The sequence below is a fragment of the Triturus cristatus genome, chromosome 5_2 (assembly GCF_964204655.1).
Source record: "Triturus cristatus chromosome 5_2, aTriCri1.1, whole genome shotgun sequence".
In the NCBI taxonomy this organism is placed as follows: domain Eukaryota; kingdom Metazoa; phylum Chordata; class Amphibia; order Caudata; family Salamandridae; genus Triturus; species Triturus cristatus.
Window position 1 is genome coordinate 972,140,959 of NC_140588.1, and position 17,695 is coordinate 972,158,653.

The 17,695-nt window shown below is 41.7% G+C and overlaps 1 protein-coding gene across 1 annotated transcript in view; it reads right to left on the minus strand.

Moving 5' to 3' along the window:
• Window positions 1-17,695, minus strand: part of CAPN6 (calpain 6) — a 533,527-nt gene that overhangs the window by 150,770 nt on the left and 365,062 nt on the right. Inside the window, exons 7-8 of the mRNA XM_085608187.1 lie at window positions 7,325-7,402; window positions 3,953-4,148 (exon numbers count right to left, since the gene is read on the minus strand). Coding sequence (XP_085464313.1) covers window positions 3,953-4,148; window positions 7,325-7,402 — 274 coding nt within the window. The remainder of the gene's footprint in view (window positions 1-3,952; window positions 4,149-7,324; window positions 7,403-17,695) is intronic.

Consider the following 17,695-nt stretch of genomic DNA (forward strand, 5'->3'; position numbering starts at 1 on the left):
ATTTGACTGCGGCATTCTATACAATGAGCCATGGGGTCCTCATCGATCGCCTAGCCCACATAGGGACTTGCGGCAAAGCTCTTGACCTTCTGGTTCCCTTCCTTTCAAATATGGACAGATGGATTGTCCAGGTGATTTTAAGCCTAAGCCATACGTGTTACTTTGCAGCGTGCCACAGGGCTCCTCTTTGAGCCCTACACCGTATAATATTTAGCTTGCTCCTTTAGTTAAACTTATTAAATCCTTTGGCTTCACTGTTATTGCTTATGCTGATGATATTCAAATTGTTGCCCCCATTTTGAGCAACGATGAAGAGGTTGCCAGGAGGTTTAATAAATGTATGTGTGAGGTGACCAAACGGATGAGGCTTAAATGTTTTAGGCTAAGTTCAGACAAAACAGAGGTTTTACTTGTTGGTAAAGACACTTAGTTTTGGAATTCCTCCTGTTGGGCTTCTTCTCTTGTACCTCTCCTGAGACCAGCGCCTATTGTTAAGAATTTAGGGGTAATTTTTAATGTTAATCTCACTATTAGAGGCCAGATTAGCAAAATCATTATGTCCTGCTTCTTCATCATAAAAATGCTAAGCAAAATTCTCTTTATCCTGTTCGAGCTACCAAAAATAGTAGTCATTGCTCTGGTTTTGGCTAGATTTGACTACTGAAATGCTCTGTACAAGGGTCTTCACTCGGGCACTTTGGACAGCCTTCAGCTTGTGCAGAATGCAGCTGTTCGGCTTCCAAAAACATTCCCAAATTTCACTCAGTGTCACATGTGCTAAAGGAACTTTATTGGCTCCCGACCAACAAACAAATAGCCTTTAAGGCACCATGTTTGGCCCATAAATCCCTCTGCAGGGTAGGTCCAAAAGCTTTGCAGTGGAGTTAAGTGGTATGTACCCAGAAGACATCTGTGCTCCTCTGCATCCAGAGCCTTGGTAGTACCCTATGGCAAACAAGTCTCATGGGGAGGCAGATGTTTTGTGTATTCACTTGTAAACTGTGGAACACACTCCCCTGGATCTTAAACTCTTGCTGAATTTATTCTGCTTAAGAAAGAAACTTAAAACTTGCCTTTTTTCAGCACCTATTTAGGCTGGTTCTTTTTGCTGTACTTCTACCTGCTCTGTTGTCAGAACCAAGACAACTTGTGGGATTCATCGTCCTCAAGAAAACCTTATCAAAATAAAAATAAATATATTTCTTACTCCATTTAGACTTCAGTTCGCATACCTTTTAGTTGTACATGTTTAGGTTTGGGGTATGCCAGGGCACGTGTTTTTACCTTTGATGTGGGGAGAAATTGAGTCAATGGTTGAGGTCCAGAGTTGTAATTATCGAGCACTTGATCCATGTTGATCCACTGGAAGTTCACCAGAGAAAGGATCCACCATCCCTCCAAAGCACAGTGTGCGACCTGGCTACTGGTGTGTTTATAACAATCTCTAGCCTTTTACAAGTATCAGGAAAATGTACCTAAAGGGGGGACAACATGACCAGTGGGAAAAGTTGCTTCTATGTATGGCTGCAGAGCTACGGTATCTCTCTGGGCGAGCAGGTAACAGAAAAGCCACTCTCCCTCGCTGGGCTCCACCGCTTGCTTATCCGAGGGGCAAAATAAGTCCAAACAATCACAAGGAAGAAAAGAAAGACAGACACCAGTCTCTTTGTAATTGTTCTCCTTCTGCTTTCAAATTGAATTGCAAACACAGCCTAAATATTACATCATATGTTCTAATAGAATTTAGCATGTCCTTTGCAAATTTCTGAAAATTCAAAGTTTTCAGTCAATCTGGGACTGAGTATACGATCATTTGGACTGTGTTAGAAATTGGGTTACTGGGTTGACTGGGGTGTGATCCCAGGTCAAGCAGCAGCCCCAGTTCTAATCAGGGTGAGGCAAAAGCCAACCTTAAATTAACCTGTGCTCAACCCCATGGTAGCTTGGCATAGAGCAGTCAGGCTTAATTTAGAGGCAATGTGTAAAATGTTTGTGCAACACTTCAAACAGTAAAACTGTGAAAACACTACACAAAAGATCCCACACCAGGTTAGACAAATAGAGCTTAATTTAATAAATAACAATATCAAAACGACAAAAATTCAATCCGAACCAGAGTTATGAATGTTTAAAGAATGAACTTGAAAATAGCACCTAAAAGCACAAATAGGCAACAGCAGCTATCTGATTGCGCTGGACCGGGTCAGATTCAAAAGTTCAGGCCAACTGCCCCAGTCCCAGATTGACTGGCTGAAGGTTTACCTTTTCAAGTTTTGTGTGTGCCAAGAGTCCAGTTCCCATTGCAGAGGGACACGAGGAGCAAGGAGAGTGTCGCCAGCGGGAGGCAACATGGTGCAAAGAGCAGGCTGGGTTTTGTGGACAGGCAGGCTGAAGCTTCACGTTGGCGGTCCCCTACTAGCTGTTAATGCTGCTGAGCGAAGAGACATGCTGGTGACTGTTTGCGCTGAGCTTCAGTTGTGAGCGGTGCAGTTTCTGTTCAAATTGGCTCATTCAGGATCACGATGAGTCCAAAAGCTGGATTTCAAGAGCTTGTGAGCCATCTCAAAGTTCTAGGACCTGAGAGGCATCACTTGTGGGCCAGGAACATGCTGTAGCAGGGTCCAGGAGCTGGTTGGGGAGCCTATCTATGTCCACAGCAGACTGGGCCTTTGAGTCACTCGGCCCCTGGGTTCAAGATGAAGTTGCAGGTCCAGTTCTTCTTTCCCAGGCAAGAGGGCAGCATGTCAGCACAGCAGGATAACAGTACCTTTAGAGCAGCAGTCCAGCAGAGTGGCAGTCCTTGTAGCAGCACAGCAGTCCTTCTCCCTGGTAGAGTACCAACAGGGCCAGAAATGTACTGAAGAGTTGGTGTCTGAGGTCCTTCTTGTATACACAGTCTTGCCTTTGAAGTGGGGAGAAGCTTCTAGAGGCAAGCCTTTGAAGTGCACAGATGCCCTGCCTTCCCTGGCTCCAGACTAACTATAGGGAGTATGGAGACCTTTGTGTGGAGATGGGATACAGCCTATTCAAGTGTAAGCGGGGCTCTGCCAGCGATGACCCATCCAGTCATACCTATGCTTCCAATGTGTAAGGCTGTCTAGGAAGAATATACAAAGCCCAACCTACACCTGTGGCGCAGAGACAGACTACAGGCACCAAATGACTAAGGCAAGAAAATGTCAACTTTTTAAAAGTGGCTTTTTCAGAATAGCAATTTAAAGTCCAACTTCACCATAAGTTAGGATTTTGAATTGTAATTCCAGAGACAAACAGGGAATGGTCATCTCTTCCTATTTGGAAATTACACTTATAAAATGTAATAAGGCAACTCCAATGTTATCCTATGAGAAAGATAGGCCTTGCAGTAGTAAAAAACAAATGTAAGGGGTTTTCACGACCACGACTTGTAAAACTTGAATATACATGTCCAACATTTTAAATACACTGCACCCGGTCTTTGGGCCCTGTCCAGGGCCTACCTTAGGCGTGCCTTATACGTATCAAAAAAAGTTTGGGCCTGGCAAACGGTTTATTTTGCTAGGTCAAAATGGCAATGTAAACCGCACAAAGACTCTGCAGTGGCCGACCTGAGACACTTTTAAAGTGTTATTTAAGTGGGTGGAACAATCAGTGATGCAGGCCCACTAGTAGCATTTAATTTACAGGTCCTAGGCACACACAGTGCCACTTTTATAGGGACTTGTACTTAAATTAAATATGCAAATTGGGTATTAACCAATGATACCATGTTTTGAGCAGAGACCACAAGCACTTTACTGGTTAGCAGTGGTAAAGTGTGCAGAGTCCTAAGGCCAGCAAAAACTGTCAGCAAAAACAAGAGGTCTGAAGTCAAAAAGTTAAGGGAAACCCAACCCAAGAATGCCAGGTCTAACAGACTGCCATTGATATCGTACAGGATTGTCGTAAATTAAAGTTGTGAATTATCTCTAACCTGAGGATTTTGCAGGAATGTAGCGGTGTTGTTGACGCACCCTCCAGAACGGTTTAATAGAGGATTTTCATTTTGTGTCCAAGCTCCACGTGCTACGTTCTTCTCCCATGTTTTGTGGATGGTGAAACATGAAGTGTTGATAATCCGACAAATATCGACATTGGTGAAGTTCTTACACCAGTCATCAAACGTCATCCTACAGTAAATAAGAACAATAGGACTTTAAAGAACAGTGCTGGCCAAGTATTTTATGGTAGTCATGGTTTTACGTCACTTTGGGAGTCTTAGTATAATGCATACCTGTCTTCACCTGTGCGTCTGCAGAAAAGACAGCAAAAAAGGAAGTGCAAATAACTGCATGTTAGGCAGGAAAGGATGAAAGGAGGTAGCTGTGATCCAATTAACATGAGCTCATCATGCATTGCCATGCAACTGGTCATAAACTATCAATATTATCTAATAGTTGGTCATGTTTGCCATGTGCCAGTTTTCCTCACTGTGCACTTTAGTGTGGCTTTAATGCCCGGGCTATAACTCAACTGTAACTGGCTTAGCATTCCTTATTTCTGTTCTTGACCCGGTACTACAAGTAGGTGACCCCACCACTCTGAGCATCATTTGTTTTTCTTCTATGAAAACCTTGAGCTGTTTTCAGGTCCTCTGGTTTGTAGAACATACACTGCCTCCATTTTGAATATTGATTTTCCAACTTACTCTTGATTTGCAGATAAACTTCCCACTTAAATGTTGAAATATTCGAATTCAGACGTTTGTGTCTAGGTATGTGCCTGCTTAGGGTCCAGTAATGCCATTAGAAAATTAATTAATATTCCCCACTAGATGCACATACTATTAGTGAAGAATTATTGCAGCTGAACATTCACTTGCTCCTTCTATTTCCACTGAAAATGGACATTTTCTAATAACATGTCAGAAGGGGAGGCACCTTCCACACCACAATCAAAACCCATGTTGCACGTTTCAGATTAGCTCTTTGTAGAATTATGCACTCCCTCCATCTGCAATGACTCACTTTCTCCATGATCTGAGGAAAATGGAAGAATCCAATATTGGGAACCTGGTATTGGAGTGAACCAACTTTATTAGCTGGCTGCATGCAAGCGAGGGAGGGAGATCTGGATTGGGCAGCTTTGTCAACAATAAACCTTGTGGAATCTTGTCTATGAATTTGAGCCTGGGTGCTTCCATATCCCTCTCCTCACATCTCAGAGAGGTTGGGCTGGAGCCACAAGTCATGGAACAGACAGGAGAGCTGGTCCTGTGGGTTCTTTTCCTCTCAGGCTAGGACTGTATTAGGTACTATGAGAGCTGCACTGAAGTCACCGGGAGCTGTGCATGAGACATTGTCAAGGGTGTGAGAACAGTCCACCTGGCATGTAGATCCGCAATCCTAATATCGAGAGACACATTTGAAGAGAGAATCTTCCTCAGCTTGTTTTTTAAACCTGGATCTTGTATGTGAGTTAAGTGCAGCAAAGAACTCAAGATTAATCAGTTCCAAAGATGATGGTTTGGAGATATCAGAGCAATTTTCCATTGAATACAGCTTTCCAGAGGGTGGTGGACAAAGTGAAACACTGAAGTAACAAAACCCAGAGGAAACTGTTGAATAAAATACAAACTGTGACCCCAAATTGTGCCAAGGCTTGCACATGGACCAGAGCTCACAAGAGCCAGTCTGTCCTTACTCTGAAGGGCGAGTGAGGAGGACACGTTATCCTTTGTCTGGTGCTGATCCATTGTCAGTGTGATAACCCAACAAGGCTTTGCATGCTGGTTAACTACATACAATGACTTGGCTTTGGTAAGTGCTTTTCACTGCCAGTGTTTCTTCTTGTGCCTTTTGTGGATCAGTTCAAAACGATAACATGCCTGAGGGCTGTTGGACGCAAGCCTATTTTTCTTCTACGCAACTAGGTTTCCTGATTGCTGACTTTGTGATCTTGTTTCTCATCAACCTTCTGCACCGTGTCAGAGCTGAACTCAAATGCATGGGAGAATATGGAGCAAGGAGCTGGATTGGCTGAGGCTGCAGAAAAGTAATTGTAATGCTCCACTACATAGTGCAACACCCGTCTAGAGCTTGACTAGACTGGGCTATGCCTGGACAGCCCAAGCTGCACTCAAGGAGGGAGCAAGCTCAACCACTTGCTGTAATGAGCTAGCACACTGCTGGCTCTAGCTCATGCCTGCCAAACCCAAATCAGAAAAAAGTCTCAGCCCAAGGGTAGGAGCGGGAAAGGATTTGGTCAGTGAATGGCCCTTGGTATCTAGGGATTTGTTGGACCCTTCCCTGAAAATGACGGCAGGACCTGACTGGCAGAAGTTGTTGCTTACGTATGGAAAATTTCTTGTGGTTATCCTTCCCAGGGTTATTTATGCCATAAGCGTCTGGCGAGTAAGGGTGACCCTGCTGCCTCACTTTCATAAAGGAATCATAGTACCATCCCCAGTTTGCAAACCCCTGTACTCACTCCTTGACTTTTAATGATGAAAACAAGCCTCTCACCTGGCAGTTCCTTTGGAAGTTTGGATGAACAGCAGCACGCAGACCTATGGGGTCACTGGTCCCCACAATCGATACGGAGAGCTCAGTTTCTGTATACACCTGTGGCACAACATGCATGGCTTGTTAAAACCAGAACGGTGTAACATAAGGGGCTCAAGCTGAAGGAGGACAAGAAATGGAGACAAAACCATAAAAACATAACTGAAAAGCACAGGGCTGGGGTAACAGGAAGTAGCATTAGCATGAAAGAAGAAGATTCTAATCCACATTGGTGGGGAACTAGTGAAGGCATACACACATTCAGGAGTGGAGGTATGCCCCAGCAAGGGTTATGGACATGCAAAGCTTTATTAAACAGCAATAGAAACACAAGACGAGGGTTAAAGTGGAATAAGGTATCTCTATGGTACGTGCCAAGAAAGTTAATTTATGTCTTGATTAGCTAAACCGGGAAGCTTTGTTGAGGTTTAAAATTAATAAAAACATAATAAGACACAATTCAGAAAGATGTTTTCCAATGGCAAGTGCAACTTAAAATATTATTGTGACATATAAATATTTGGATTTTACACTGAAAGACATGAAGAATTTTCAGTCGCATTGTTTTTAAAGACAACCCCCCCCCTTTACATTCCAAACACCGTTGTAGACGCCTTTATGTAACACATTATGTATAAAACATAAGTGTCCCCTAATAAGTATAGTGGGTGCAAACTGAAGGGAAAAATCAATACCAATTACATATTCCATTTCGATACTTCCTTCGCTCTATTAATCTATATTTTGAGGTCTATGCCTAATTTTGGTATCTGAATGTTGTCCAGAAAGGCTTCCGTCCTCACCAGAATTCACCATCATCCTTTACCGTGAGTCCCACGCGTGATCTTTCAGACTTGCTCACGCTGTTCCATTCTTCTGAGCTTTGAAGAAAACAACATTTCACAAGATTACTGTTCCCACCATGAATCACAGAACAAACAATGTCATTAAGGAAAACCATGTATATGTTTGTCGCTTAAAGATAGTGAAAAAGCAAAAAGTGTTGTGCAAATTAGCATAATTTGCACAGCAGTACAGATTGTTGCTGTACTCGTGCCTGTCGGGCAGGGCCAACGTTTCAGGAGGCCAGATCTATAAGGAGGGAAAGAGCTTGAGACATTCAATAGGACAACACTTAGCAAGGTACACTTTTCATAGAGGAGAGGGTGATCCATTATTCAGCATCTTTTTTGGGGGGGGTCATTGACAGAGCTCAAAGGAGTAAAGGAACATTCTACAAGGATCATTATAGTTTAAAAAATGAAGTGCTACTTATATAACAATGTGGGATGTGAGTTCTGGGTAAGAGGAGAATAGATATATTTATTTTTGAGGCAGAGAGATTCAGTGATGTTTCCCCAGTCCCAATATTCTTTGGTCAAGTGTCACCGCATTCGTTAAATTGGCCCAATGTTTGGTTCAGACCACTTGCAAGTTATGAACATCCAGTCGAACTGCTCTGTTCATTCATTAGTTACAATGAGTTTGTATCTCTAATGAAAGGAGTATTTTAAAGTATGTGGTTCTGAATTAGAGGTGATCAATAATGTACTATTTGCTGGTTGCCACTGGATGCAATAAATTAGTCATCAGAAGGATATCTGCCTATCGAATTACAGTCAGCTAAATAATCACAAACTTATAATGGGAAGGTAAGACGCCTGCTGATCGTTCTTCCAGCAGACAATCCCACAATGCTGGATTGATAGCATCGGCTAAGATTTGGAAGATTTTGGACTTTATTTAGATATAATACGCCATCACTAAGATGGTGGATATCCTATCCATTGGATTCTATGTGCCAGAGGCTATAATACACTTGTAATACACCAAACGTGATATCCGCAAAGTTTGTGACAGAGTATCCCATTCACCAAAATCTAAACAAGGCCCTTTATGTTGCAGCAAGTCTGTAAATTGAACCCTTTGTCTTGTAAAACACAAGGAACATCTGTGGAAGGTATTAAAGATCTAGTCCAGAATGAATAGGGTTTATTAGTCTTGGCAAAAGGTGCCCAGCATATGTCACACAACTTGCAATCTGTGATGCAGATATAAGATTGTTCCGCAACTTAAGCTGCTGATAAAAAAAAAAAATCTTCATTTTGACGTTAGAAGGGTCGAAAAATATTAGCATTAATCCTTTCAAGACTGGATTATTGTAAAAGCCTCTACTTAGGCATTTGCAAAGTGGGACTGTCAACATTTCATGTGCTGCAGAATGCAGCTATTCATTTGATATTCGGCCTTAAGGGAATGACATATGTAACTGCATTCGGACAAATTGCATTGGTTGACCATTGAGAAACATCTCTTATCTAAATCTCTGTGTCTGGAGCACCAGGCAATTAAAGGTTAGAAGCAATAAGGAAGTGGATGTAGGCCCATCCAATCAATCTAGTGGTGCATTCAAATTACAATGGACTCTGTTGACTAAATCTGCTTCTGTATGTTAGTGATTCCTGTAGAGCATGAACTGCTCTGTGAGCTAACAAAGTCATTGCACAATCTCACTCTAGATCACTATTAAACAGAAAGTAGGTTTTCTGAAAGGAAGGTGTGAGGAAATCTTTTTTAGGGTATGCAATAATGTGTTCAGTGTTTTCCCACAATATAGCTAAACGCTGTGCCTGCAGAAAGTGTTTTCTTAATCCTGGGAATCACCAGATTATGATCATTGGCTGACCGAAGAGGGTGGTTTGGGCGGTTTATTTATCCTGCAGGCACTGTGGTCTCCTATTTTGAACTAGATCTTAGAAAATAATTGTCATTTCCAAACGTACCCAAAAAAGATATCAGATGTCTCCATAGCATTCTGGCATTCAAATTTATGTAGCATGAATGTATATATATCCTCTTTTTATATACAAATCTGTTCAAACCGTTTAATCATCAAGTCATCAAGTCTTCTAGTTCTACATTGTAAATGTTCCAAACTGGCATCCACTCGTCAGGTTTCTCTTGACACGGCTCTAACTTGTCAATATAAGAACATTGAAGCTACTGGTGCTGAAAAGTAACTTAGCACTAACATCACAAACATATGGGCTGCATCTGGCTCATGGTTGGCCATGGTCAGAAATGTTTAGTCCTGGTCGGAAACAGAGCTCTTCACAGCACCTATTGAATCTCTTATATCCCACTGGCAACGGGGAACCCTGGGTTTGAGGGTTATGGTCCTACCACACTTATAAAGCTTGATATAACCAGATTGACTTGGATGGCTCAAATCATGGTGGCTAGCCTCCGCGGGACACATCCAATGAATCTAGATTTCAAAGAAATAAATATTATTTATGTCTTGGCCTATAAACTGGCTGATAGAGGTTCCCACAACTTGAAGGTAAAATGGCTACTAGAGATCACCATCAGGTTTGGTACTCAAGGCGTTAATGCTAACAGATGATGCGAGTGTTCATGTATACTCGTTCAGCTCCTGTTCGAAACCGGGTGGTCCTAGGTTATGTTCTTAAACCCCAGTTATTCTCCATGTCAGTTTCTGTCCAATGAACCTCGCTCTGCTCAGTCAGGCAGTGCCTCTAATCTCCAGAGGAGTGTAGTTTCAATATTTCCAGCAGGAACAGCAGCAGGCTCGAGCACTTACCACTGGTCCCAGCTTTGAGAAGAACAAAAATATAGTATTCTACTAAGGCATGTCTCTGCACTGATGATACAAAAATATGTTGATGTCCAGATAGATGTAAGGTGATGATTCTAGTTGGACAATACCATATAGTTCAAGAAAGCAATGGTGAGAAGCCAAAGTCAACCAAAGGGTGTTCCGCATTCAAAAATGAGGCACCTCATACTGGGCCTTGTCACTCTGATAAGGTACAGGAATAGGCTATCATAAGAAAACAGCTTCCGGACCATGCCAAACAAGGAGACCAGTGGGTTGTATATTCCACAATGCACCGAGCTGAACTCCCAAGCAGAGATAGGTTGGTGCTAGCTGAATTTGAAAACAGACACCCAGACAGCCAAAGTGGTTGATGACAATCTGTTCATCAGCAGTGCGATGGCCTGGCAGAGTAAGAAAGCTAATTACCCAACCCTTCCTGATCAGCCACTGGGCTTTGCAAAGACAAGCTACACAGGGTGTAAGATTCAGAAAGAACGTGGAGCAACACCATCTTGGGCGCCAGTCACCATAACCTAGTACAGCACCACGTCTACACTGCATATGGGCACCCAAGAATGTAACACACTAACACAGCACATGCATGCTATTTGCGAAGACCCACCAAATCCCTGCAAGAGGGTATGATTGATCTAATACTAAACTGATTTTTCACCAGAGGGTTTGTAGACCCTCTCCAGAAGTTCAGGAAAACGGTTCTTGTCCCTCCAATATGAAATCAGCTACTACCAACTGCCAATCTTCCTATATCACTGCAAGGGGTCATAAACACCCTACACTAGGGGTTAGGGTGCACTTTGGGTGCACTAGAAGATCACCAGAGCTGTGCAGTCTACTGGTTCAGCAATAAAAACAGAGGATCCTCAAAGGCCTGACAGTCTTTCAACGTTTGAGAATAGAGTAGAGACAGGGATCTCAGCAATGCAGAGGAAGATACCAGGCGTCCAGAGATGAAAGGCTTCTTAGTAATGGGGCCGGATTCTCCATTTCACCTCCTCCTTTGCTCTCATGTGTTCGCCAGGTACCATTCATGGCAGATGGAGCTACATTTGTTGCAAATAGTATATCAATACTTTTGAAAATGTAACAGCGTTGGCTCTGCAAAGTCTTCCACATGTAGTGTTAAGAAGCACTGATACGCACTCCGCTTTGGCGGGAATATGTTAAAAGTAATGGGTAAGAAAATAGTTACAATATTATTCAGAGGTGAAAGATGCACAGTATGCCAGTCATGTTTCTAGGACGTTACATACTGTGCATCAGAGATGGCCTCATTTTGACAAAGGAGTGGAGTAAAGTGTTTTACATATTTCATAACCTAGCAATCGGGGTTTGCGAAAGTGGGCAACTTTGTTATTCTTTGTAAAGGTCTATGGACCTTTTTGCTTGTAACTTTTACAGCAATTTATATTACGCATGTCCTTATTTAACACTATAAATATTGCTTTGCCTCAGATATATTTATCAGAAAACAGTTACAGACCTGTATAGGCTAGATGTGTTGAAAGTATTGGTCTGTGTCCTACTTTTGTATGTAGAGTAAAGTATTGTTTCATATACAAAGTGGTAAAATACAACTTTGTACATTCATGATCAGTGCCACCAAAAAAGGATGTAAATGGTAATGCAATGTACCAATATTTCAGAATAACAAAAGGGCACAATACATCTGCATATTCTCCCAATGTATCACTAGATTTGTAGTAATATCATATTTACAATTTGTGGTAAGGATATTAATGTATCATGCTATTACTCAAATAACTGGCAGAGGCAGTGTGCAGAAAAAGGTTTGTTTGCAAAAGGGAACATTTCAGCAAGGTAATATGGGTTTATTTTCCAGGTTGGTTGGGCTCGAATAGAATGAAAATAACCTTTACAGTTACATTTTTTTTTACAATGTGAAAAATTATTTCTCTGTGGTAAACAAGGTAGGTCCATAATGTTTGTTAACAATGAAAATTGAGAACTTTAATAGCAAAAGGATTGTAGATTTCTAGTATAACACTTAAAGAACAATTGCATGGAACCCTGGACGTTGTTGACGATACATGAGTCTGAACCCATGGAGTGTCTGTTGGATACTATGCAATGCAAGAATAAACATATAGGACACTGCATGTACATCAGTAGTGTGTGTAGTGCTGCATTCTTCTACTGCTACACAACGCTTCAACATGTAGTAAACACTTACAGGCTTCTGTATGCAGATTGAGCTGAATTACCACTCCACCCATCCTCCTAGTCCCATTCCTCACTGCTTGAGGATAGACACCTCCCCCAGGAGTTTTCCCCATGCTCTGTAAACCAAGTTGGACAATTTTAAAGTAATTGTCGAGTGGGGGCAGGGCAGGAATAAGATGCTGGACAGTGTAGCACACAGTATTTGAAGTTGGGTGGAGGAAAATCTGTTATGCCTGAAAGCCATGTTCATTCCGGGAAGAGGACCTGAGTCGCAACATTCCCTCAGTGTCTTACCACCTGACAGTATTGGTGTTCAAGGAGATAACTGCTGAGTGCGGCAGTCCCTGCCTGGACCTCTTCACTTCCTCACTCAGTCTCCTGCTTCTCAAATTCTGCATGGAGACTCTGTCCTTGTGCTTGGGTAGTGGATGCCCTGTTAGTTGCTTGGCTTCAAAGGATAGTATTTGCCGTTCTGCCAATTCCCCTCATCCAGATGAAGCTGCAGAAGATAATAGCAGACAAAGTGATAGTAATTCTGGTGGCACCATTTTGGCCATATCGCTTGTGGTTCACTCTATTAGTTTGGTTGTCCGTGAGCGATGTTTTCCAACTTTCCTTGAACCATCCACCTCTTCTGTATCCGATTACAGACTCCTTTCTAATTCTCTCACTACGTCTCAGTCTGAAAATTAAGAGATTCATTCTTCAGAAATCGAGATGTTCATAGCAAAGGAAGTAGCCCGGAGCACACAAGCTTCATAACAGCTCTCCTCTTTGTCATCCTATTAGAAGCATTGGGTTATTTTCTAGAAGTTGTGTTTACAGAAAGATTTAGATGCAGCTGCATATGATCCTTATAATATCCTGGACTTAAGGGTTGGCTTTTAGAAAGCTCACTCCCACCACCCTAGCATCCCAGTGTGCAGCCAGTAGAGGTTTCAGAGACTTTAGAGGTGAATTGTCCAAGGTGCTGAAATCTGCTTTTAAGCTCCTTAAAACATTCAGGCCCAAGAGGCCATTGGTTCCCAATCCAGTACCAGTATGGAACCTTTGTATTTCAGACAGGTCTTCAGCAGAAGCCATTTGAACCTTTATATTGGCCTGGAATGTCCTAACATTTTGATAAACTAGCCTTTCCAGTGTCATCATATCTGCTAGAAGCTTGGATGAGATGGGAGCCCTTGTCATTTAAATCCAGACCTAAAGGGCATTCCAGGTTTCATCTTCCTGAAGTGATCGGTGACCAGTATTAAAACACTCATCTGATGTTTCTAGCGCTCTGGATTTTTAGAGCTTTGTTGTTATACTTAGAAAGAACTAAACCATACGCCAAGCCTGCAGATCAGTTGGGGGACACATTCCAGACAATATTAAAGGTCGTTTTATGAGGGCATTTTGTAACTCATGGGCTGAGCATACAGCATTTTATTGCAATAGATTTGCAGGGTAGCCACATGGTACACACCATATAATTTTATAAATCACTCTAGGTCACAGTTGGATAAATATATCTCTGGGAATTCTAGTTCAGGAACCTGAAGTTAGTAATGAAGTAATTGCTACTAATAAACCTTGTATGGAGCCAATTGTAATTGTGAGGGATATTATTCTGAGCTTCGCTAAATGCTCAAGCTGTGTGGACTGGCAAGAGGAGGATGGGCTGAAGGGTAATTAATTTATTACTTAGCGACTACTTTTATTACCCTGAGCCATATTGCTCCTAATCCTATAACCTTTCTCCATCCCTTCTTTTGACACCGTCACTCATTCTAATCAGCTTGCTACTTGCAGGCCATCTTGGGATTGTTTAGGATATTTATACGGCAAAGTGATGTAAGTTACAGAAAGACTATGTTTTGCATAATATGGTCTTTACATAGCGTTGGGAAAACGATCTTGGGGAGCGGCTTCTCCTTAAGCAGTGAGGACTGCGATGAGGAGGACTATGGCTTAGGGTAATGAATTACTAGTGTCCATGTAATCCCAATGATGCGAGTAATTAGAATTATATTTCCTATTGTAAATACTACATTTGTAGAGTTCTCACTTCTGAGAATACCCTCAGGGTATAGCTTGTAATCCACTTGGTATTCCATCTCTAGTGTTACTGACACCCCTGTTAAGTTGGGGTTAGAGTGATGGAGGGTGGGTGGTGGGCATTATGTGAGAAAAACAGGCCACTTGTAATTGGTACTTAGGGCTAGATGTACGAAGCGTTTGCAAATCGTCACCAGTTGCAAACTGGTTAGCGACAACAAAAATGGGCTTTTTTTCCTATGTATTTTTCCAAACCGACAATTTACGGATTTGTTATTTTAGTGACCAGAGTTTGCGAATGCTTTTTGCAATTTCCTGTTACCGAGTCGCAAATTGAATGTATAAAGGATTAGCGAATTGTGACACGTCACAGAATGGGCATTTTGCATGTGCAATTTACCACCAACTTCAATCCGGTGGTAACCAAGTGCAACACATATAAACTGGCATAACATGCATCAGGGTGTTCGATAACGGCAGCTTTTTAGGAGATAGTGAGGAGGATGTGGATTTTCTATGGTTTGTAAAAAAGGAGGTAGAGACAAGAATGGATTTTTAGACTGGGAGTTAAATTTTTCCAATAAACAAAGAACATTTATGACAAATACAGGCAACATAGTGCAATTATTCTAGATATAATAGTTGAAATTAAGCCTCAGCCTGCGAGAAACACTCTCAGAATCAATTCTCATAGGCTCTGGGAGTTACCTAGGTGTCATTGCTGCTGCACGTAGTGTTTCACGGAGTGCCCTTTCCAGGTTCTTTGGCACTTTCCTGGATACCATGTTACAGAGAATGAACGGTCATCTAACTTTCCCTGCCACAGCACAGGGGTTACAGTTCGCCAAATTGAACTTTTACCGGATAGCCCAATTTCCATGCCATAGGATATATTGAAGGAACGCATGTTTCTATATGTCCTCCATCTGACAATGAGTATATATTTAGAAATAGGTAAAATACTAATTCTTTAAACATACAAGTGTTTTTTGATGCCACTAATATAATTACAGATATTGTTACAAAATACCCTGGAAGTACACATGACTCATTTATGTTCAGATCTAGTGGTATTTAATCAAGGCTTTCCACTGGAGATTTTGGAGATGGCTTTTTACGTCCTAATTTAACAATACATGTATGTCATATATGACCCATATGTGACTATTGTTATTTGACTGGTTTGCATACTTTCAACAGCATTAGTAGCTTGCACTAGCCCACGTGCAACATCACCACTATAGTGACACATTTCCACCTGCAAATCTACGGTATGGGGTGAAAGTGTTAAATTAGATTGTGCAAGGTGATTTGTAGTGATTCAACACATCAATATGTGCAAAATAATTAGGATGTCTACGACTTTGTCATATTTTCCTGGTGTAACTGGCCACATAAATTATTCATTTGCCTCTGTCATAGAATCCACTTTTTTTATTTGGGATGTTGGACTCATTCCTTTCTACAATGCACCTTTCAGATTCTTCCTGCCCCTCGGATTCTGATCTGTTTGCGCATAAATATCTATGTACAAATGCAATTTAGAAATTATATGTAGGATTAGCAGAAGGTATATGTTGGTTTGTTTTAAGTTATGTAAATAAAGATTGGTATCTTCTAAAGATGCTTGCAATAGAGTACTATGGGCCAGATGTACGACATGCAAAACAGTGCCTCGCAAATTGTGAGTTATTTGCGACTCAATTTGCGAGGCGCTATTTTGCATGTACAACACTGTTTGCGATTCCCAATGGGGTCGCAAATTGCGAGGCTCATGAATATTAATGAGCCTCTCGCAATTTGTGAGCCCACTGGGAATGACAGGCCTTCCCAGGGATGGTGGCCTGCTGGGCTCAGCAGATCATGTCTTGGACGGCTTTTAAATAAAGCAGTTTAATACAACCCGTTTTCCTTAAAGGAAAAGGGAATGCATTTTAAAATAAATAAATAAATGAAACGTTTTTGTTTCATTTTTTAGGGCAGGCAGTGGTCCCGCCTGCCCTTAAATATTTTTGGAACCAGTCACAAAGGGGAAGGACCCCTACCCCTTTGTGACTCCATTACCACCCTCTTGAAGAGGGCGGTAATTTGCGAGTGTTTTGCGACCGCAATTGCGGTTGCAAAACATTCATACATGGCTCTGCGGTTGCTATTAGGAAGGGAACACCCCTTCCTAATAGTGAGTCGCAAAACCTATTTAGCGAGTCACAAATAATTTGCGACTTGCTAAATAGGCTTTGTACATGGCCCACAGTGATTTTACATGCTCAAACGGGTCGCAAACCCGTTTGTACATGCAAAACTACGTCGTACATCTGGCTCTATATATCTCCCATAAGGCACTACTAGGATAAATATAAAACTTTTATTTCTGTTTAAAAAATATTATATGTAGGAAAGGAGTTTCCAGGCATAGCAATATTACAAAGTTAACACCCACACTGCAATGAATATGTGTTACTAAAACTGAAAATGTATGTTTGAGATGTTTCTGTAGCCTGCAAAAGTGTCTATGCTGCTGAAACCAGACACACACTCTGGCTCTAGGGTAGACTCTGAGTTCCTCCAAAGGGGTTGTTGCAGGCTGAGTTGGAGGGCCTCCTCCTGTAGCATGGGTCTCATGTATGTGGGTTGCCAACTTCTCTTTTTTCCTTGATCGGAGATCATACCATCTTTGTCTGATTTCCTCTAATGATCTCTGGATCACCGCCAGAGAGATAATCAACTCCTGTATGTTTCATCAGTCAGCCACCGGGAGTGATATTTTCCCAAACAAGGCAGCATGATGAGCTACACATTCTTCTGTAAACATTTCTAATTCTTTTTCCGATAATTGTAATTTTCTTTTTCTCCCACCAAATCTCCTATCCTTTTCTGGGTTCTGGCTAGACTGGTGGGTTTCCAAGGGTAGATTCAAAATGGACAGAAGTGGCCATCACCAGTCTGAATGTTCTCCTGTGTTATAAGCCTGTGGTACACCTCTTCCTGTTTGTGAGATCATCATTCTCTGCCCGAAAGCAACTTCTGGTATTTGCTACTTGATTTGCTATTACCAAATCGCTATTTGCGATTCTATAAACAGCGAATGGGCATCGCATTGAATCAGTAAAGGTATAACAACACAATTGTACATACCAAATAGTGCTTCCTGAATTTGCAACTAAGTAAGCACTGCAGTTCATGAATCAGTATTCCTTAGCGTCATACATCTGGCCCTTAGTGTATCATTTTCATCAGTTGCATATTAGATTCCAAAATGGCAATGGGATTATAGCCAAAATATGGATTTTGTTGTCTACACCCCAGAGATACA